Here is a 22,015-nt window from a genome sequence, read left to right on the forward strand (position 1 = left end):
AGAGTGTGTGTGGTGAGGGACAGAGGGAGAGAGAGAGGAGAATCTCAAGCAGACTCCTTACTGAGTGTGGAGCCCCATGTGGGGATTGATCTGAGGCCCCTGAGGTTATGACCTGCGCCAAAATCATGAGTCTGATGCTTAACCAACTGAGCCACCAGGTGCCCCTGTCCTCTTGTTTTTAATAGATAAATATGTAGTAACATATTTTATTCCTTGCTGGGTGAACACTCCTTGGTGTGATTTTAAACCTCCCTCTGTTTTACATGTAAAAGTTTTGTGTAGTTAGTTTTCTATAATACCAAAAAATTAACCCACTTACTTCCCTCCCTTCTTCCCTTATGATGTACAATGTCTCAATGCTGTTGAGTTAGATCTAAGAAATTACTTCTGGCTAAATCAGGTATAGGGTTTCTCAGCCTTACCATGATTGACATTTTTGGTTGGATCATGCTTTGTTGTGGGGCACTCCTGTGCTCTTTGGGATGTTTAGCAGATGCCTGACTTCTACCCAATAGATGTCAGAGGGACCCATCCACCCATCACTGTAGTGACAAGTCAAAGATGTCTGCAGACCTTGCCAATGTTCCGAGGAGGGACAACATCACTCCTGGTGGAGAACCACTGACCCAAGTTGGTGCCGTTTTCGCATTATATCTTTCAAGATGCAGGGTAGAATGATTCTATGAAAAATTTCATTTAAATGCAAAGAGCCTCTGACCCCCTTAACTTTATTCTGGTTGCCAATAAGGTGCCCACGATCTATACATTCATTTGTTTGAGGAGTCTTTATCGAGTGTCTGCTTTATGCCAGGCATTGCTCATCGTTTTAGGTTTAGTTTAGTTAGTTTAATTTTAGTTTAGCTCTAACAGTGACAGCGGTGAAGTTATCTTCTCTTAGAACTTACCTTTTGGTTGTAGGAGTCAGTATACAGAACAAACAAAAAAGTCCACAAAAAGCAAGACAGCATGTTAGATGGTGAAAGGTACTCCGTAGAAATCAAAGCTCCAAGATTATGTCCAGGGAAGGGGTGCACTTCTCCATGGGCTGGCCAGGAAGGACCTCACTCCAGGGGACATTTGAATGAGAACTTAAGGAGGTGAGAAAGAAAACCCTGTGGCTATCTGGGGAAATGGTTCCAGGCAGGACGGCTTCCACATTCCAAGGCTCTAAGGCAGTACCCTGAATGTCCAGTCCCAGACATATTGGCGTGGACAGTGTGGATAGAATGGAGTCTCTTGGAGGGGGTTGGGGGGGCAATCGCAAATGTGGAATAAGGAAGGACACAGGGACAAATGTCATGAGAAAGCGATAAGATGCTGCCAGTCTGAACGTCTGAAGGACTTTGGCGTGCTCTTAGTGTTGGTGGGGAGCCACAGGAAAGTGTCAGGGCAGGGAGTGCTTGATTTGGTCTGTGCTCTCTGTTTCTAACATGAAAGGGCTGTGGCACACAGAGAAATAAATCCAGCCCTGACTGTTCTCTACCACATAAAGCCTAAAGGCAGTGTGGCCTGAGCCACGTTCTCATGAGGGACTCGGGGGGCCGGGAATGTTAAGCTGAATCTGTTAGAGTGTGGCCATTTCAATTCAGACTCACTTTCCATTGTTTGACCTACCCACTGACCAAGTGATCAGACCTTGCAGAGGATCTGTTTTGGCCCTTCCTGATGGTCAGTGGTCCACCTGCTACACGTACTCTCCTAAGAAAATCATTCTCTACCTGAAGTGCAGTTATATGTATGATAAAAAACAAAAACGCCATAACCCTCAGTATCCGTAAGAGGCAGGTTTTCAGTTGTTCATTAGTTCACCAATCATTCCGTTTTCGAGTAATTCCAACTTGTGATTTAGAGAGTATGTTTTCACATTTATTTAGATTTGGTTTTTTGTTTGTTTGTTTTTTGTTTGTTTGTTTGTTTGTTTGGTCTTTATTTAGTATCTGTTGCATCGTGCTTCACTAACCAGCCCTAGGTGAAGCATGTATCATATGTGAAATCATTAATTTTCTGAAAACCTTATTCGGCATGCTTTAGTATCATGGCTGTTTACAAAAGAGGGAGCTGAGGTGCACGAGGGTCCTGGCGCTGGGATGTAGTAGAGGCTGGAAGTAGGCAGTTTCGTGTCCGAGCTGGGCTCCTTAAGTGGATGCTTTCCTGCCACGGTGAGCCCCTGTTCAGTAGAAATGAGGCCGAAAGGAAGAACCAAGATGTTCTTCACGCAACCACTGGTCTTAATGCGATAGAGTGTGGACAGGTAGGACACAGAGTTGAAGACTTGCATATCTTGGGTGATGCCTGTGGGATGAACACAGAAGACCTGAAATGCTTTTTTTTTTCTTAACAGAAGTACAGTTGACATAGAATATCATATGGCTGGACAATACAGGGATGCAACAAGTCTGTGTTATGTTGTGCTAACACATGTAGCTACCACTTGTCACCAGATGACATGGTTACGGTACCATTGACTATAATCCCTATGCTGTACCTTACATTCCCATGACTTAACTCCTTCTGTAACCGGAAGTGATGACCTTCCACTCCCTCCATCCACTTGCCCATCCCTTACTTCCCTCCCCTGTAGCATCCACCAGTTCGTTCTCTGGGCTTATGCAAGATCAGAAATATCAAGTGTTACATAAAAGGAAAAAGAAAACATAGAGCAGGAGGAATAGATTTAATTTTAGGAAGACTTGAGGAAGTGGGGAGTTTGAGCTGGCCTAGAGGGGACCTGGTGTTGATCATGACTCGTGGGTGAGGTAAAGAAAGATGGTCATTCCAAGCAGAGGGTAGAGGAGGCGTGGAGAAGCTGGGGGTAAGAGAAAGGCCACCTTCTGGAAGCAAAGAGGGGCTTTTGTTGCCTGGTTCTCAGGGTGAGCAGGGAGACCAGAGAGGGAGGATGGAGGGCTGCTCACAAAGGATTGAGGGAGGCTGGGGCTTATTCTATTAGCAAGGAGAACCTGAAGGCTTTTAGCCTGGGGATGGAGATCTCAGAGCTGTTGAGTAAGAAGAAAGTTTTGGCTCTAGTATGAAGCAAGTTACAGAGGGAGGGAGACTTTTCCTGGAGGAATAAGCATCCAAGAGAGAACTCTTATATTTCAGGTTTTATGACTCTTAGGAGACGGTCTGCTTTCTCTGCTTTTTTCATATGAGGGAGAATTATAAAAATGGAATAGCCAGTGCTTCTCTGTTGCCTTTATAGGATATGAAATAGTATTCAATAATGCCTTCTTTTCTATTTAAAAACAAAAATTGTATTTCTTGGAGGAGAGTATGAATTTCTTTTTTGCAAGAGTACATTTTCTTTAATCAAGTCATAAACTAAAACTTGATTTACACTTTCAGAGAAAATGCAAAAATATCTAAGTATTAAGTATTGAATGTACTTTAACTTTTAATCTGTCTCAAAATGATAATGTGCTAAGTGCATTTCAGCCTGTTAAATGAAAAGCCTGATCTGAATTCACTGTGTCTTTTAAAGCAGGGTGAATGTGCTGGCTGACGATTGGCTCATTTAAAATCCATGTTGTAAAATCAGTATATCTGTTAATGCAGTGAATTGTTCAAAACATTTACATATGCTTAGATAATACAGCATTGTAAGAATCCAGGCCACTGGGTCATCCTTCTGTGTATTTCATTTCTGTCCAAGTTTTTTTAATAAAATAGTGGTTTTTAAAAAATATTATAGAGAGGGGGCACATCAGTGGCTCAGTTGGTTAAAGGTCTGGCTCTTGGTTTCAGCTCAGATCATGATCCTGGGGTCCTAGGATCGAGTCCAACATTGGGCTCTCTGCTGAGTGGGGAGTCTGCTTCTTCCTCTCTCCCTGCCTGCTCTCTCTCTCTCTCTCTCTCTCTCAAATAAATAAAATCTTTAAAAAATAAGGGCTATATAGATATGTAAAACTAGTCACTCATGATTAAAAACAACAGAAAATTACAACTGGTCTGGATTATCATCTGAAGACTTATAATTTTTGCCCATTTTCACATAACTCCAAATATCTTCTAATCAATAACATAGTAAGTATGCATTGGAAAACAGTAAACATATTTTAGAGTTTTAAGATATTTACATAGACACTACCTCTGAAACATTATCTGATTCCCTCAGATTTATTTAAACGCATCTATTCTCAGTTAAGGAATCTAATTTTTTGTCCTGGAAATCAATCTGGGTTCTTCTCCTCCAGGACATTTCTTTTTAGGCAGACATATGTTTATCATCTCAGAAATTATGGAATGGCCCCATGTAGAAAGACTTTGAAAATCAGCTTTCTGTAAAATAGGGAAAGCATCTCTCTATTGATTGTGATTTCCTAATACCTAAGAAAAAAGTTGTCGTTTTTGATGACCTTGAATCAAAAGGAGGTCCTACTTTTTTTTTTTTAAGGTTTTATTTATTTACTTGACAGAGATCACAAGTAGGCAGAGAGGCAGACAGAGAGAGAAGGGGAAGCAGGCTCCCTGCTGAGCAGAGAGCCAATGCAGGGCTCCATCCCAGGACTCTGAGATCATGACCTGAGCCGAAAGCAGAGGCTTTAACCCATTGAGCCACCCAGGTGCCCTGAGGTCCTACCTTTTGATTCAAGTTTGAGACTCCTGCGCAAGCCAGGCCAAGGGCAGGTGAGTTCCTGATCAGAGGCACAGGCTTCGCACAGCCCCTCTCGTCCTCTGAATCCACATGCAGAGGAACAGCTTCACTTAATTAGTTTTATGGGACAAATTTTCTATAATGGCTTGTACCAAATAAATGTCCATACACATCTTCATTTGCATTTTCAATTAAGTGTTTGCCCCATTTCACCTGTGATAGGTTTTGAATATTGTAATGAACACATTTTCACGATCATATATTTTTTTAAAGTTTGTGCTGAAATTTTGGCCATTAAAACAAATTACGTTTATATTTTACTTTAATATTTATGGATGTATAGCCACCTAAAAATTTTTAAATGGCTAAAACATAAATATTCAACTCTCTTCCCTGCCTGATCCTGCTCCAATATGTCCTTTGAAATAAAGGAAAAAAAGATAAAATGAGGCAAATTCGTCTATGGGCCTGGAAACTAGGAAAGGGGACCTTTCACATGCTGGAATTACCATGAACCATATGTAGCATATACGGTGGATGGATTTGGTTGGGATGGACAGGCTAAGGGAGAAGGAATACTGCATGGATTCCCTCTGATGTCTTGGCACAAGAAGCAAGTATAAATCTGAGCAAATGCTGAATGGGTTAAACTTTTCTATTAAATGGAAAACCTCTTACATTGAGTAGAAGAGTAAAATCTAGCAGCTGCTGCTTTGAGGTGCCTCAAATGTGGTAAAACAGAAATGGATGGGCAAAAGTATTACTCCTACATGTAAGTGGGAAGTCAGAAACATACAGAGGAGGTTATTTCGAAAAACGATTTCATTACCAATAAACTTAGAGCAGACATGAATCTTTATGTGAATAGTTTCCCCATCGAAGCGTATCTATGCATTAAAAATATTTGAAATGCAAGAGAGATCCCTGGGTGGCTCAGTCATTAAGCATCAGCCTTTAGCTCAGGTCATGAACCCAGGGTCCTGGGATCGAGTCCTGCACTGGGCTTTCTGCTCAGCAGGAAGCCTGCTTCTTCCTCTGCCTGCTGCTCCCCCTGCTTGTGCTGTCTCTCCCTCCCTCTGTCTCTGATAAATAAATAAGTCTTCAAAAAATTTGAAATACAAGAAAAGATTACCAGCTTAGAAACACAAAACCACCATATTATCTTTGCAGCTTAAAAAAATATCAGAAACAAAAAAATAAGGCTGTCAAGTGGGGTTTCTTAAAGGCCCAATTGTTTGAAAGTCCAAATTCCATGAAGCTCTTGCTGAGAGTTAAAGTTCATGTACACCATCCCACAGCTACTAAATTTCTGGTGATGAGACCCTGGAAAGTTCTTTTCTTAGCAAGTTGTCAGATGAAGTTTTGGCCTACTAAAGCAGCGACTCTCAAATTTTAGAGAATAAACAGTAAGTTTGATCTAATGTAGTATATGTACACATACATAAATACATAGAATATTCTATTCAAATACCTATGGGCTTCGGTTTTGATCATGGGCTCACAAATGCCTCAGAAGATCCCCAAAAGGCACAATTTATATTGTGTTGATAAATATTTATATAAATTAGTAACAAAAAAGAAACAAGTATCAAAACAGTTGGTGAAAGAAAAAAAGTCTCAGGTAGCTAATGGAGATACCAAAACTACAGTTACAGACTTTTTAGAAATTAGCAGTGAAATACTATCATACAAACTGTGGATAAGGACCAGAAGTATTATTCAGAGGAAATCCTTCCTTTGAATGCTTTTATAATTAAACACCAAAGGCTGAAAATCAATTAAACATCAAAACAAAAGATACACTAAGTAAAATTAGGAAAGCTAGAGAGTAATTTAGGAAGATTAAAAAAAGAAAAATGTAGGTAATACGTGAACTGTGTATCTGATAAACCCGAGTATGCTTTTCTCTAAAATCCAGTGAAATGGGGAGTCCAGTTAAAGGCTAATGAAAAAAAGTAAAGCATTTATTGTGAAGAATAAGGAAATAAGAAATATGGGCATCACTATGAAAAACATAACTAAATTTTACTGAAGAGTATGGAAAAAAACTTCAGTAGGGATATATCTTGAGGGGAATGTGGGTGTTACTGAGACTTAAGATCTCCCCAGGTTACTATACATAAAATACAGCTCCCCATTTGGAAAAAAATAATATGTAAAAATAGCAAGTAAAATCATGTTTAAAATACATAGGCGCCTGTGTATTTTAGGGGCGCCTGGGTGGCTCAGTGGGTTAAAGCCTCTGCCTTCGGCTCAGGTCATGATCTCAGGGTCCTGGGATTGAGCCCCACATCAGGCTCTCTGCTCTGCGGGGAGCCTGCTTCCTCCTCTCTCTCTCTCTGCCTCTCTGCCTACTTGTGTTCTCTCTGTCAAATAAATAAAATCTTTTAAAAAATTATAATTAGAGAAACATGAATATCAGGTACTGAAATATCAGGAAAAAATATCATCAAGTAATTCCACCTTTTTCTCCCTGCATCCTTTCCTCCAAATAAGGAAATAGCAGGTTCAAATTGTTTAATGAGTAAGTTTTATAAAACCTTAAGGGCCCAGGCATTCTTACATTACTGAAATGGATTAAGGACATAAAAGAAAACAGAAAATTTGTGAATTGATTTTGACACTAGAAGAATTCTGATATAAAAAAACACAGATTTAAAATAAAGGGAATCATGTACCTTTCATGGAAGACCATGAAAGCACATTTAAGAAATGTAATTGTGTGATTTATATTATTAATACATTGAGGGAGGAAAAAAGCTTGGCAATTTCAATAAAGTGAAAGGGGCACTTGATAAAATTTAACATCCTTTCTTGATGATGAGAAAAGTAGTTAATAATTAGCGTTTGGTGAATACTGCAGTGATCTATCAAAATCATAACAAATCTCAGACTTAACTGTTGAACAATTAGATTTCAAATTTAATGAAGTTCTATGTTTACAAATTAAGCTTTTGTGTCAGACCCAGCCAATGTAAAAATAGAAGAAATATTTTTATGTTATTAATTACATTAACAATATGTGTTATATATTATTAATAATATGTCATTTTTATTTTAATGAAAATAATATTAGCTATCTGATGTCAGCTATCATCTATACATAAATATAAAGGAAATTAATAAACAGCATCTTGAAATAAAACAAAGTTCAGTGAGGTGTAAGCAAGATCAAAATTAGGGAAAAAAAAAAAAATCAGTGGCCTTACCCAGTAGGAAAACATTCAAAACACTCAAAGCATTAAAGAATCTAACATCAGGAAATAAGAACAACTATAATGCTTAAGACCTATGTGAGGACAGTTCTAGAACTGTACAAAAAGACATGAGAAAAGACGATGGAAAAGAATAAGCAAAGTGATCACTGTAAAAGGGATTCTGGGAAAGTCAATTGCTTACTCATCAGGGAAAAATGCATCAGTGTGGTACGTCGAACACAGTCACGATTTTGCCATGAATTAAAGGTCAAACACTTGGAACAAACTTCCTAAATAAAACTGTTAAAATGATGGGGAAGGCCTATATAAACATGAAAACCAAGAATGAGAAAAGAAAAAAAAAATCTGAAGATGGCAACATGGTAACAACAGAAATTACCATTGTAAATTAAAACACAAGATCAGAAATACTTGCAATGTAGAAACCAATGGATAATATCACTAACATAGAAGGTTTTTGTGTTTTATTCTGTAAGGAAGAGACAAATCAATCTAACAGAAAAGTTAATTCAAACAGGTGGAAATCCAACTAGCTAATAAACGTATGGATGGCTCCTGCTTGCTCAGTAGTGATCAGGGTCCTTAAAAGTGCAGAGGATGGAGCCAGACCACCTGGGTGGCCCCCAGTGTTGTCTCCTAATTGGCTGTGTGATTATTGACAAGTTACTTAACCTCTCTGTCTCTTTCTTCCTTGATGGAATGAAGATAATGATAATGTCTGCCTTAGAGGCTGTGGTAAGGATTTAAATGATTTGAGGACTGTAAAGTGAGGACAGTAGCACACAGTACCAACTTACAGTGTAATTTATCATCTTCATCATCCTTGTGGTAATAATGTAAATGATCAAATTAGTTTAAGCAGTTAGATTAACAAATATGGTAAAGATTTTTCTTTACCAGTGATGACGAACAAAGGACCCGCTCCAATGTTGTTGGAGGGAACGTGACTTGGTACAAGCCTTGTTAGAAGGTGCTTTGATAAAATGGATTAAAATCTAATCTACACATATCTCTGAGCATTTATATGCTAGGTGTCTGTTTTAGAGAGGCAACTGAGCCTGGGAGAGATATAGTAATCACTCATGGCCACACAGATGCTAAATGCCAGAAATGGGAATTGAATCTAAGTCTGGCTTCCCAGTCCTACTGTGGCCCACAGTTAATAAATATACGAAAGACAATGTTCAGTCTCATTAGTTGGAGGAAAAAAAAAAACACATATTAAAACAACCTGAGGCCATTTTCTTCCTATGAAATTGCTATATATTAAATAAAATGCCTGCAGTTGGCAAAGTTGCAAGGAAATGGATAGGCTTATTCATTGAGCCTAGGAGTAGAAATTAATATCACATTTTAGGAGAGCTTACTGGCAATACTTGGCCCAAACCACAAGAATGGGTATATCCTGTGACTCAACCTTTCCACCTCTAGGAATTTATTTTGGGGGATGCATCATGGACACACAGTTAGCTAAGTATAAAATGAACACAATGTTTATGATTAAAAATTGAAGGATTGGTTAAGTTAATTATGTAATCTTCATATAGAATAATACAGAATAGAAGAACTATTCTATATTATGTACCAGAATTGGTTATTACATTGGGGAATGTTTCCTCTGTCTTTTTTTTTTTTTAATCTAAAAGACAAGTGATTAAAAAGTATATAAATTAATATGACTAAAAGATTTTATTTAGCAAGCAATTTCTGCTTGTCACTGTTCTTTACTGCTTTCTGCTGATTATTTCATGGCAACCTCTAAGATACGTATCATTTTATTATTCACATTTTACAGATTAAGAAACTGACAAACCAGAGGGAGTTACATAACTTGTCCAAAGTTTTTCAGCCCATCTGAGGCAGAATCAGAATTTAAACTCAGTTCATCTGCCTCTGGAGTCCCTAATTTTATCCAGTACACTCTGATCCTGTTTTCACAAGATAAGCAAATACAAATGTACATTAAAAACTAGAGATTCATTTTAACTTGTTTAAAAAAATGTAATATTATAAAAACTGTGTTCTTAAACATTTTTTTATAAATTTACACAATTCTTATAATTAATATATATTAGTTTTGTAAAATAGCTTATATTTTAGAAAGAGGAAGTGATAAATGCTGAGAACACAAATGTTTTCTGCCATTTCCAAGGTTCAGAGCTAGGTTTTGGTTGGAATGGATGGCCTCAGCAAGGAGGAGGGGTAGGGTATACGTGGAGAGGGTCTGGGCTAATGAATTCAATTCCATGTCCACTGGCTGGTGGTTGACTTTATGTCCAGGCAAATGATAACCTTGTGGGCTTTGTAATTTCCCATGCTGCTTGCAACTCATGCCATTGGAAGCAGGCCTGCTTCCAAGTAGGGATATGAATGTGAATCCCTTCCAAGTAAAGAGTATTTATTTTCCTCTTACCCAGTCACATGTCTGTCCTCTTCACATTTTACTGGAGAGTCATTTTGTATGCGCATCATCTGGAACCAACTGTTGTATCGTGATGTTGTCACGTTCAAGTATTTACCCCTTTGCATGGAAAGAAAAGTGTCTGATTAGCGGCATGCTTGTTTATACCCAAATGTCCTCCACTTTTTCACATGAGGGTCAAGCTGGGGCTATCAGTAGGACACTTTAGTTTAGTTTTGCTCCTAAATATGTATCTTTCCTCTCTAAACCAATTGATGGATTTATTCATGCATATTGATTCTGATTAATTTTTCTATTGCATCAGTTGGTAATTGGTCATAAGGAAATTTATAGCAAAGCATAATAATAATTCCTTTTTTTTTTTTTTTAAAGATTTTATTTATTTGCCAGAGAGAGAAAGAGAGTACACACAAGCAGGCAGAGAGGCAGAGGCAGCGGGGGAAGCAGACTCCCTGCTGAGCAAGGAGCCAGATGCAGGACTCGATCCCAGGACTCTGGGATCATGACCCGAGCCGAAGACAGCTGCTCAACGAACTGAGCCACCCAGGCATCCCATAATAATAATTCTTTAAAGAGAGCTCGAGATGAGAAAACAGTTTTGTTCCCCGTTCCACATAACCAACTTCTGTTATACGCAGATTTTTAAAAATCCTGTCTTCTAAAAAATGAATGTAGTATCTTTTTGATTAAAAAATTATTTTATTCACTCAACTTTTAAAAAGTTAATCATATTTGTGATGCTAAAGTATATTTAAGAAGATTTAAAATTCCTTTAAGTAGAAAAAGAAATTGAATAATTTAAAGATGATTTCAGGTCAGATTAAAATCTAAACCAGACTGTCTTCTCTGTAACTTGTCTTCTGGCTCCAGAATCCTGAATCATTACTCAGGAGCAGACTTCCTGTACTCTTGCATTTGCGGGCTCATTTACCCAGGAATTAACTGTAACTGTTAGCGCGTGCTTTCTAAAAGCTTTCAGATAGATACATTGTTCATGAAAAGAAAGGGACATGCAAATGCCCATTTCCTTGACTGTTGAATTAAATTTTTAATGATATTGGATCTATATTACTGTTCTGCAGAGGTACCTTCCCCAAACCATTGCCTAATATCTGTGCTCTTCTGTGAGTAGGCAGGCATGCAAAAATGTGTGTGATAAGTCAATCTGAAAAATTTTCTTGTAACAGGTTAAAGACATTGTCTATTATTTTATTCAATGACCCTTATCTCGGAGTGAAACTAAATCATCCCAAATGTCAACTCAAGAAGACTCTTCAGATGAACTTAGAGACCTCCCTTTGTCACAGATCGAAAATTGTATCATTCCTTTTTGCTTTGATCAACAGAGACCTAAAAATTAAGTTTCGGTCTTAATTTAAGTGACTACCTCATACCTGAAAGATGAAAGTATATATAGATTCTTTGCTCTAAATTTTCTTTTGGCTGTGTTTTAACTGTCCTGCTACTTAACAGAGGTTTTATAATCATAAACGGCCAGAGGTGATTTTCTGTGTTCTAAGTATACATGATAAATCCAATTCTCTTGACAGGAAAAATATGCTTAGATTTCCTTTCCTGTTCTATAGGTACTCTTACATGTGGTTTGGCAAGTTGAGATGTTACAAAACTTTTTTTCCTGTATTCTTGTGCTGGAAGTTCAGATACATAAAGACTGTGAAAAATGAAAATCTTCTAAAAATAGTCCTTTTGTTTAATAGTTCAGTGTTTAATTATAATACTAACTATTCAAGTACATGTTTAACTTAAACATATCCCAGTACAAAGTAGGATATTTCCTCTTTCCCATCCTCTTTCTCTTTTCCCAAAGATATTCCTTATAGCAGACAGAGAAGGTGGAGTCAACCGAATGTTCATCAATTGGACAGTTAACAAATAAGTTCCTATTTTGAATATTATATAGTAATTTAAAGAAAAGCCGATCTGTATACTATATACACAATATCAAATCACTTTGAGAGGGACGCCGGTGGCTCAGTTGGTTAAGCAGCTGCCTTTGGCTCAGGTCATGATCCCAACGTCCTGGGATTGAGTCCCACATCAGGCTTCTTGCTCGGCAGGGAGCCTGCTTCGCCTTCTGCCTTTGTCTTCCATTCTGTCTGCCTGTGCTCGCTCTCTCTACCTCTCTCTCTCTGACAAATAAATCTTAAAAAAAAAAAAATCACTTTGAGAGATACCAAGTGAGGTTGTAAAACACAGTTTCATGCAGGCCAAAAATTCAAATTACTTTTTTCAAGGGCTTATTTATGAATATAAATTCTCAATACAAATTGAGACAGGATACATGTTAAATTCCTTTCTAATTTCTATGCGGGGGAAGGAATTGTGATATTTCTGGAAGTTCATAGGGACTTTTGGTTTTTTTCTTCCTGTAATTTTTCAAACTTTTCACAAATGTGTAAACTTAAAATAGACAAATTTTAAGATAATATTATATGGAAGTACTCAACACAATAGCCTATGTGGTATCTCTAGCTTTAATAACGGATTTAGTGTCCCTGGGTGGATTCTGTGTTTTGCTGACACAATACTAGGACACTGAAAAAGAGGAAAAGATCGTTTACCAAAAAAATCAAAAACAAAAAAAAATTACTATAAAATTTATTTTTTTCTACTGATACTTCATGTTCAGCTGTTGACCTTTCCTCACCCTGAAGAAATCATGGAAATTTTAAGATAACAGTATAATGACTGTGGGTTGAGGCACAGCTAAACTGGAATGAAGTCAGGTTGGCAAATTGTCATGCTGTTTTTGTATTTATTTCTTTCAACTTTAACACCCACAATTTATTAAGTGAGACTGTGGATAAAAGAGGAAGCTCAGAATCCTGTTTGGACACCGTTTAGGAAGGAAACCAGGTCTTTATGGGGCACCCCCTTCCTCTAAGCCACTGGCCAGGAAAACCATCTTTCTGTTTAAAACCTATTCAATCTGAGAGGTGGGGTGACTTTGGGAAGGAAGGTGACCTCTCCCTTGTAAAGTGGAATGGCTCTGTTTCCCTCATGACTTATTCAACTCATTTCCACCACTGTTTATAAGAACACTTATGCTGAATGCTTGAAGTGACAGCAATAGTCAGTTAAAATATGGCTCAAATTTCATGCCTTCAAATTTCCTATGTTATTTCAAATCTTTAATCATTATAATCCCGAATGGAGCTTTTGATCAGTTCAAGGTTTGCCGATGTCCTTTGGGAGTTAACAAGGGTGCTTCTTATAAGTAACAAAAGTTTAATCAATACATAGAGAGCTGTGAACTCATAAAAGCATGGCTGCTCTCAAATCTGGAAAGAGAACACTTTGAGGGGACCCACATCGTTTCCAAAATGGTACAGGAGGTATTTTTCTGGGATGCCTTACGCATGGGGGTCCACGGGCAGATTAGGATGTGGAAGTGATGTGACCTGCTGGCTGAGAGAAGCTATCAGAGGAACTTACTTATTTTGAAAACTTCTCAGTGTTTGGTGCACTGTAAATATCTTTGGATGTTGACCTCACCTTCAGCTACGCTCCTGGGTTCAATTTGCATTGCTCCATGGCTGTGAAACACTGTTTTCTTAAAATTAGTTCCTTTATTCCTTTCTTAAAAACATTTTAATTACCTCTTTATTTTGGGATAATTTTAGGTTTATAGGAAAGTTGCAGGGATAATCTAGAGTTCCTATATACCCCTCACCTTGTTTCCCCCAACGTTAACTCTTCACATTGCCATGGTACATTTGTCAAAACTAAAAAAAGAAAACGGACATTGGGCATTACCGTTAACTAAACTTCAGTCTTTATTTGGATATTACCAGTTTTTCCACTAATGTCTTTTTTTTTCTGTTCTGGAATCCAAGCCAGGCTACCACATCGCACTTAATCATCTTATCTCCTTCTGTCTTCTGAACTGTGACAGCTTCCGACTCTTTCCTTTTTCCCATGACCTTGGCAATCTTGAGAAGTACTGGCCAGGAATTTTGTAGAATATTTATCATGTTTAATAAATGAAAATGTATAACCTCTGGGATTTTTGAAGGAAAGCCCATGTAGACCTACTAAAAATTTGTACCACTGATTTTCCTTTCATAACCCAGTTTTACCCTGTTGATTGTTACTTTATCCTCTTACCAGTTTAATAGCATTCTAGAATTTAAAGTTGATGTATGATGGGTTTAATATTTGCTGCATATCTGTTTCATCTGTGTGTGCTTTGTACGGTCTCAGCTTTGCCAGTTTAAGCCCCCTAGAAATTTGGTGTTTTATCTGTTGTTTATGACAGATTCGAGATGGACAACCAAATTGCTACGTGTTGAAGAATAAAGATTTAGAACAAGCTTTTAAAGGAGCTATTTACTTGGAAATGGACCTCATATATAACCCGGTGAGTCTAGCTGGACCAAACATACCTCCCAGCTTCTCTCTACCTAGAGTAAAAGATGACCAGCCTGGTGAGACTCAAATCTCAGATCCATGTAAAATGTTTCAGACATGTTGCCACTAGAGAGAGAGAAGAGGGTTTTGAACTTCGACTCTAGAAGCAGTGCGGGACAATCCAGTTTTTAACTGGTATTAATCCCCTTGAGTCAGTAGAAATGATGGTATTTAATTCCCAGGACATCCAAATGTCAAGGAAAAACAAAACAAAACAAAAAAGTAAAAAAAAAAAAAAAAAAAGAAAAGAAAAGAAAAAGAGAAATTTGTCAGCTTTATTTCCAGTAATCTTGAAGGTCACAGCTGGCAGTCAGACAGAGGTAGGTATTTTCAACCTCCTGACGTGTTATTTCGTTGTTACGGTAGATGTCTTGCTATCCAACACTATCAAGAGAAGTAGTTACTCATTTGGAAACTACAGTTGAAGGAGGAGTTTTTAAAACCTCTCTTCAATCTTCAGTTTACTATAAAATATGTAGATAATCTTTTGCCCATCTTTAGCTATGGGCATAAAATCTGTTTTTTATAGCATGGATTTATTATGTTTAGTTTTGTAACCTGTTCCTTGCATAAATACACTCATAACATCGATAATAATATCTACTTTCAGTATTGTTTTTTTATTTTAAGTGGACATCTAATTTAAAGATCCAAAACAATCTGAGTATAGAATTTTCCAGACTGTTTTTTCCCCATAAAATCATTACCTCATTATCTTTTTAGGGACTGACTTTTATCAAGGCTTTCTAGAGCGACCCAGATTTCAAGTCTTGGGGTCCATGCTTGGATTTCAATGATTTATAGGATACTTGATTAAAATATGGAATTATAATAATGGGCAAAACCGGCAGAAACCAGATTGGGAGTTAACACAGCTGATTCTCGGTGGGCATGTGATTTGATTGTTGGGAGAGGAGATTCCTTCACGTGCAGAGATGTGGCCTACTTAGCTGTGACCGTGCATATGCCGTGGTATTAGCCGCCGGTTCCAGAAAGGCAAAGGAGCACGCGGGTTAATCCAGTTAGCGGTATAAATGAATGTAGGGTAATGGAGTTTTTATGGTATTTATAAGAATGGCTGCCATTTAGTGGCCACCTACAATGGGCCAGGCTCTGACATTATTGCATTTAATCCTCCCAATAAACCTGGTAAATAGGTATCGTTAATGCCATTTTATGATGAGCCAATGGAATTAAATACGAGAGCTGATTTACTCATAAATGGGTGAGTCAGCATACAGATCCATGTCTTTCTGATTCTGCAGTGATTCCTATGCTACTCTGCATAGGAGTAAATACACTCTGCAGTGTATTTAAGGAATTATTCATAAAATCAACGGCGGGGACATTATTATATTTTTAGCCTCCAGTATGGAGATGGTGATGTTACATCCTTACCATTACCATTGAGTTCGCTTTCCCTTCGAGGAAATCCTCTGGGCATCTTGTACTGTCCGTGACCCTGCATTTCCTGTTTTCTTCTGGCCACACTTGTATACATAGTCTGTGTACACAGGTAAAACCCAAGTTTTAGGGAAGAGAGCATTATCGAGAAAATATGTTAGTGCCATTTCCCAGTTGTCCATCCAGTGGAGTGGAGAGGGACTTGAATTTTATTCTTTGAGCTTTTCCTCAGTACAGTGATTGGGACAAGCCAGAAAATCTCTCTGAGCCTCAGTTTATCCCCCACAAAATGGGTCTCACACGATTCATCTACTTATTTTTCCATAGAATTGAGAGGAAATGGGATTCTCTGTGGAAAGATGTTCTTAAAAGCAGGAAACTGATTTTCACAGACAAGGTGAAAAAATGGTTCAAAACCTTGACGGGAATGCAGTTTTATTACTTTGAAACTGGTTCTAGAGCCTCCTGAACTCAACCAGCGCAGGGGTTTTAAAATACCTCCACTGATTTGCAAAGTGGTTGCAACAGTCTTGGCGTTCCCCTGGATCCAGTCTGACCTACCCCAGTGTGCTGGGGAAATGAGATCCCCAAGAACACATTAAGGGGTGTCCTCTGTCACCTCAGCTCCCTACCAAAGGCCTGAGGGTCAGAAGATACTGGTTTCCACATTCTTCCCAGTCATTAACAAGAAAAAGAGAAGAATGAAGTCCATTTAAATGCTCTCTCTCTCTTTTTTTTTTTTTTCTAAACAATGATGTCTTTCTAGGTCAAAGCAAGTATTAGGACTTTTACTCCCAAAGAAAAGCGCTTTGTTGAAGATACCCGCAAGCTGTCCAAGAAGGTAGGTGGGTACCCTTTAAAGGGGCCCTGATACACTCAGCACCGGAAGTGCTTATTTGTCCTCACTTAGCATCTCTCTCCTCCTCCCCCCTCCCCTCCCTTCCTTCTCCTCCTCCCCCTTCCCCCTCCCTTTCTCTCTCTGCCCCTCCATGTCCCTCTCCTTCCCTTTCTCCCTCCTTCTCTCCCCCACCCCCCAATTCTCTCAGCTTCTCCCCATCTCCACTCCTTCCTGGGCCTCTCCCCGTCTGTCCCAGAACAAGGACCTCAGTCAGCAGGATAAGAAGGGACGGACTGAAAACTAAATGTTGGATGAAGGAGAAGGTGTCAGCCCTCCGTTCATCTCCTGCGTCATTCTGTCAAGGAACATTCCTAGTGCCAGCAGCGGCTGTAGACTGACTCAGCTCACCCTGCTAGCCTCAATCAGTTAAGGCCCTTTCCGCCTCTGTCCTGTCAAGGTCACAGGGAGGTGCTCTGCCCAGGGAGGCCTTAACTGCCTCAGCCCAGCAGATCTTAGGGTTCTCTAGCCTCAAGATCCCTCATGATGCTCCTACCATTTTTGTACTGTCTACACATTTGGAATGTGTTGGCATTTTACCGCATTCTGGGTCAACTCTCTCCCTCTGCTGGTTTCCCTTAATCCCCCTCTCATTGTTTCAACAAAAAGGGATGATCAGGGCCCAGTAGGGGACGTTTTGCATTTTTTTAACATGACCTTTATATTTCTTTTCAGAGTCCCTCCCTGTCTTACTCTGAAGCAGCCCAGGATTTCACTCAGTACCTATTGTCCCTCCTCAGTTGTGTAACAAAGAACAAAGTGTCCCCTTTTTAAAGTGTTTATTACTTCCACCACTTCCTGTGGGGTGAGCAGCTGTGGATGACATAAAGCCGTTAAATATAAACGCATCTCCTCACCCTTTTGTTTCCCATGAACTTCTGGGCACACTTGGGAAAGGCCTGGAATATCTTCTGAAGGGAGCATCCCCGTGTTTTGTTTTGGTCTGCCATAACATTGAGTGTAATATTTATTCGGTGTAATCTGAGTAAACGTCTTTTATTATTTTTATTATTATTATTATTATTACTACTGCCTTGTGCCCTATTTTCTTGAAAGTTAAAACCTGCGGTTGGAGTCTCTGGGCTGGCTGCTTTGCAAACAAGTTGAAATGAATCTGCCTACAACTGGGAGAAAGGACATTTACTTTGCCAAGCACGACCTCCGCAGGGGGTGGCTTTGGGCTCTGAGAGCTCCAGGGGATTTAGGGCTGAGATCCTCCGGTCTGTTAGGACCTTCCCCACATGTCTTTCACCTCAGCATGTTTCCAGATTTTTACACACTTTGAGCTTATGTTGAATTATGATGCAGGTACTTGAGATCCTTACCCATGGCAGGCACCTTTCAAAGTGTCCACAAGGTAAATACTAAGATCAACCCCATCCTATAGGACCAGAGAGGTTAGGAAACTGGTTGGAGGCTGCACAGCTAAGAGTTGGGAGAGCTGGATTCTCCTCCCAGAATTAGACTTTCCTGTAGTCTTTTCCTTCTAGACTCTATGAGCTAGAATACTTGTACATCTAGTTCCTACAAAAATCCATCCATTTCCTTCTAAACTAATAAGCTCTCTCTCTCTCACATACACACACACACAGACACATACACACACCACCCCAAATGCCTTGCTTCCGTAGCTTTTGCCAGCTCGGTTTTGTCCTGAATATTATTGAAACAGGCTACTCTCCGTCAAAAGAGCTACAAAGTGCATTGTATTTTTTTCCTTCTGTGGATGATGGTGTTTTAGGAAGAATTTTAGAAAAAGCATGAGGAATTTTTCCTGTCTATTTTTTTTTTTTTGAATTGGCAGCTATGCAGACTATAACTTAAATGACGGAGCCGCCTGATCTAAAGAGAATATTTAGAGTATTTCAATCTCGTTCCTTATTTTCCATTCTTTTTATTAGATCTTATCGAGGGATATAGACCGTGTGAAAAGAATCACCATGGCAATGTGGAATACAATACAGTTCCTTAAAAGCTGCTTCCAGTGGGAATCCACGGGGAGAAGTGCCGTTGCATTTGTGGTAAGCCTCGATTTTATGTTCAAATTATTTGTGTTTGAGTCTCAAATCCAAACGCAGATGAGTTTTATTTTACACACATGATGCAGGATTCTACACATTGAATGCAGCCGAAGTTCACACCTGTAAGGAAACTTCAAAATATAAATGATATCCATCTGTGTATCTTTCTGAAATATACTACAGCATAGGTGACTAGGTAGATGTCTAAGACTGTACATACAGCAGATTTACCCTTGGAAATCCCTTCAGTTACCCAAAGCTTCCTCAGACACTATCTCTCAGTAAGTTTACAGACCTCAATTCTATATTTTTGTAAAATGTTTTTTTCCACTCAAAAAGGTATCTTTATTCAGGGTGGTTTTTATATTAACTGTGTCCCTGTAGTCCCTCCATTGTTACTATTTCTCTCCCTCTGTCCCAGTGAGTGCCAGTGTTTTGTGAAAAAAGTGATGGTTGAAGACTCACATGATGAAATTGCTTGTTTATAATTTAAGTAAATCTTCACAGACTTTGATATAAAAACATTGATTTCTATCAAACTACTTGAGTCACATGACAAGGTGACCCAACACCACAGAAGGGAGTGACTAATGTAAGTCAGAGCATTCTTCCTTCTCTCTGGTGAACCATCCTTAGGAGTGAAATAAAACCACAAAATCTTCTTGCAAGAGCTGCAAGCGTTCTCAGAACCACCTAAGTTAACCTCTGAGAGCCCAGGACTCTTTTAACGACTTGAAAGTTGGTGCCATGCCCTCAACTTAGGCCTCCGGGCACCCTCTGCCATTTGTAAAAAGGACTTGTTCTTGAAGAGATTGGTAGTGTCAGACATGGAAAGAGACACCAAATATCTCCCAACTGCTAATCTTGCCCCCCCCTTTTTTTTAATCATGCTATTAACCTTTGTATTTTTGCAAAGATCACAATAAGGCCTAACAGGATGTGTGAGTGGTTCTGAGTCAGGATCTTCGGTAAATTATGAATCTTCTGCCTTTGTTTTTCTTCTTTTTTTTTTTTTTTAAATTGTCCATGCTTTCTCCAACCTCATAGGCACATCTTCATTTAAAAAAAAAAAAAAATTAAGGACGCTTGGGTGGCTCAGTCATTAGACATCTGCCTTCAGCTTAGGTCATGATCCCAGCGTCCAGGGATCAAGGCCCGCATTGGGCTGCCTGCTCAGCGGGGAGTCTGCTTCTCCCACCCCCCCTGCTTTGTGTTCCCGCTCTCACTGTCTCTCTGTCAAATAAATAAATAAATACAATCTTTAATTATTTTTTCTTTAAATCAGCCTAAGATATCAGTGTGTTCAAGGTCATTCCCATCTTTATTCCTTATTACACATATCACAAACACACTATATCAGCTCCACAAGAGACTTTTTCTTTGCCGTGGAGAACGTTCTGTTTGGTTTCATTAATTTTAGATTTTCGTTGCCTCAAGATGTAGAGGGCCTATGAGGGCTGTGACCTGGACTTTTAATATACTTCTTCTTTGGTCTGAAGCTGCTAAAAACAACTGGCCTTAATAAAAACATAAATAAGAGTGCTGTTAATCCGTATCTGTCTTGGTCTGGCATTTATTCATCTACTTCTTTTTCTTTCAATGTTCTCCTCAGCTGGGGACTTCGTGTTGGCGTCCTCCTCAGCCTCCCCACCTGCACTTCCCACCTGAATTCTCTTCAAAACTTTCCACAGAATGTTCTCTTGTGATTCTGGGCACAGGAGGAAAGTCAACACCATCGGTGGCTTCTTCCAGTCAGCACTGCAGCCAGCCCCTTTGAGGAGGAAAGGATTTCCTCTTTCTTGAGCTTAATTTCTGGCCCTGCGATTTTTAGAAAAACAGAGCTCCATTGCATGGACTTCTGTAAAGGAATGACAGAAATGATTAATGGGCTGTTGGCCTGATCTGAAGAAAGATTAGAACAAATGAATAGAAATAGGTCGTCTACTCGAGGGGACTTCTCAATGGGAAGGGGGCATTGGCAATGGGTCCACCGCCCAGTCCCGGCACATGTCCGTCCTGGGGGGGCACTACGCCGGGAAACACATTCCTAGGCTAGCAGACTGCAGTGGCTGCTTCATCCTTTCAAATCACTGTGGCCCCAAAATTGAAGATAAAGGCTCTTCCATTATCCATATAAAGGCTCTCCTCTTTGGTTCTCCACAGTATGATGTTGCAAGGATACATGGGTTTGGGAGAGTCTCCATTGTCTCTGTGTGTGTGTTTACTGGGGGATGTTTCCCACTGGACGTCACTGAGAAAGGGCAGTCAACCAGGAACGCAACGTGCGTGCACCTTTTCTCTGGAGGTACTAGAATGAGGAGTGCTCCCTTCAAGGTATCCCTTTCCAGTTTTGATTTGAAATCCCGTGTCCGAACGTTTATCTCGTGTCTACTTGGACCAGCCTTGGCAGATCTCAGAGATACTACGGATACAGAGAGAGGTGGTTTCGCCCCTCCCTGAGCAGATGAAGGGTTATGTTACTAGAGACTGCTTTTGTGACTGTTATCATCATGGTCATTCCAAAAGTCTCTTCCTAAAGTAAGAGCATATAAAGAAAAGGTACTTTCAGAATAAAAGAAAGTATGTATATTAGTCTCCCTTATTATATTTTAAGACCATGGGTATCCAAGTCTTCATTTGTGGAGAGAACTTTTTGCTTTTCGACCTCCTGCCTACCTACTTCTGATGTTAGCCTCCTGTAGGGTGTACAGATGGTTAGTTTCATCCTTCAGGGCCACCACTGGCTGTGGTACTGTGTCCCTGAATCTGAGGAACCGCATTAAGGGTTATCTTTCTGCAAAGTGTTGGGTCCTCAGGTGACCTGGGCCAGAGAAAGGAAGGGCTCCTGTGATGCCAAAGCCCTGCTTCTTTTCCTTGCTGCCCTGTGGAGAGCACTGGGTTTGTCTTCAGGGCTACAGCCTGAGTCTCTCCTATGACCCACCAGGCACAAGGTGCTGTTATTGGTCCTTATTCATCCGTGCGACCATTGAAGCTTCGCCCACTTGTCTTGGCGCTGTAGGAGCCGAAGAATTT

General features: G+C 39.4%; 1 protein-coding gene across 10 annotated transcripts in view; it reads left to right on the top strand.

Annotated features, from left to right (window-relative positions):
* Window positions 1-22,015, top strand: part of MCTP2 (multiple C2 and transmembrane domain containing 2) — a 238,071-nt gene that overhangs the window by 141,198 nt on the left and 74,858 nt on the right. For all 10 annotated transcript variants that reach the window (XM_059180096.1, XM_059180097.1, XM_059180095.1 and 7 more), the window contains 3 exons: window positions 14,511-14,612; window positions 16,833-16,907; window positions 18,863-18,982. In XM_059180096.1, the coding sequence (XP_059036079.1) occupies window positions 14,511-14,612; window positions 16,833-16,907; window positions 18,863-18,982 (297 nt within the window). The remainder of the gene's footprint in view (window positions 1-14,510; window positions 14,613-16,832; window positions 16,908-18,862; window positions 18,983-22,015) is intronic.

This window comes from Mustela lutreola, chromosome 7 (assembly GCF_030435805.1).
Source record: "Mustela lutreola isolate mMusLut2 chromosome 7, mMusLut2.pri, whole genome shotgun sequence".
NCBI lineage: Eukaryota > Metazoa > Chordata > Mammalia > Carnivora > Mustelidae > Mustela > Mustela lutreola.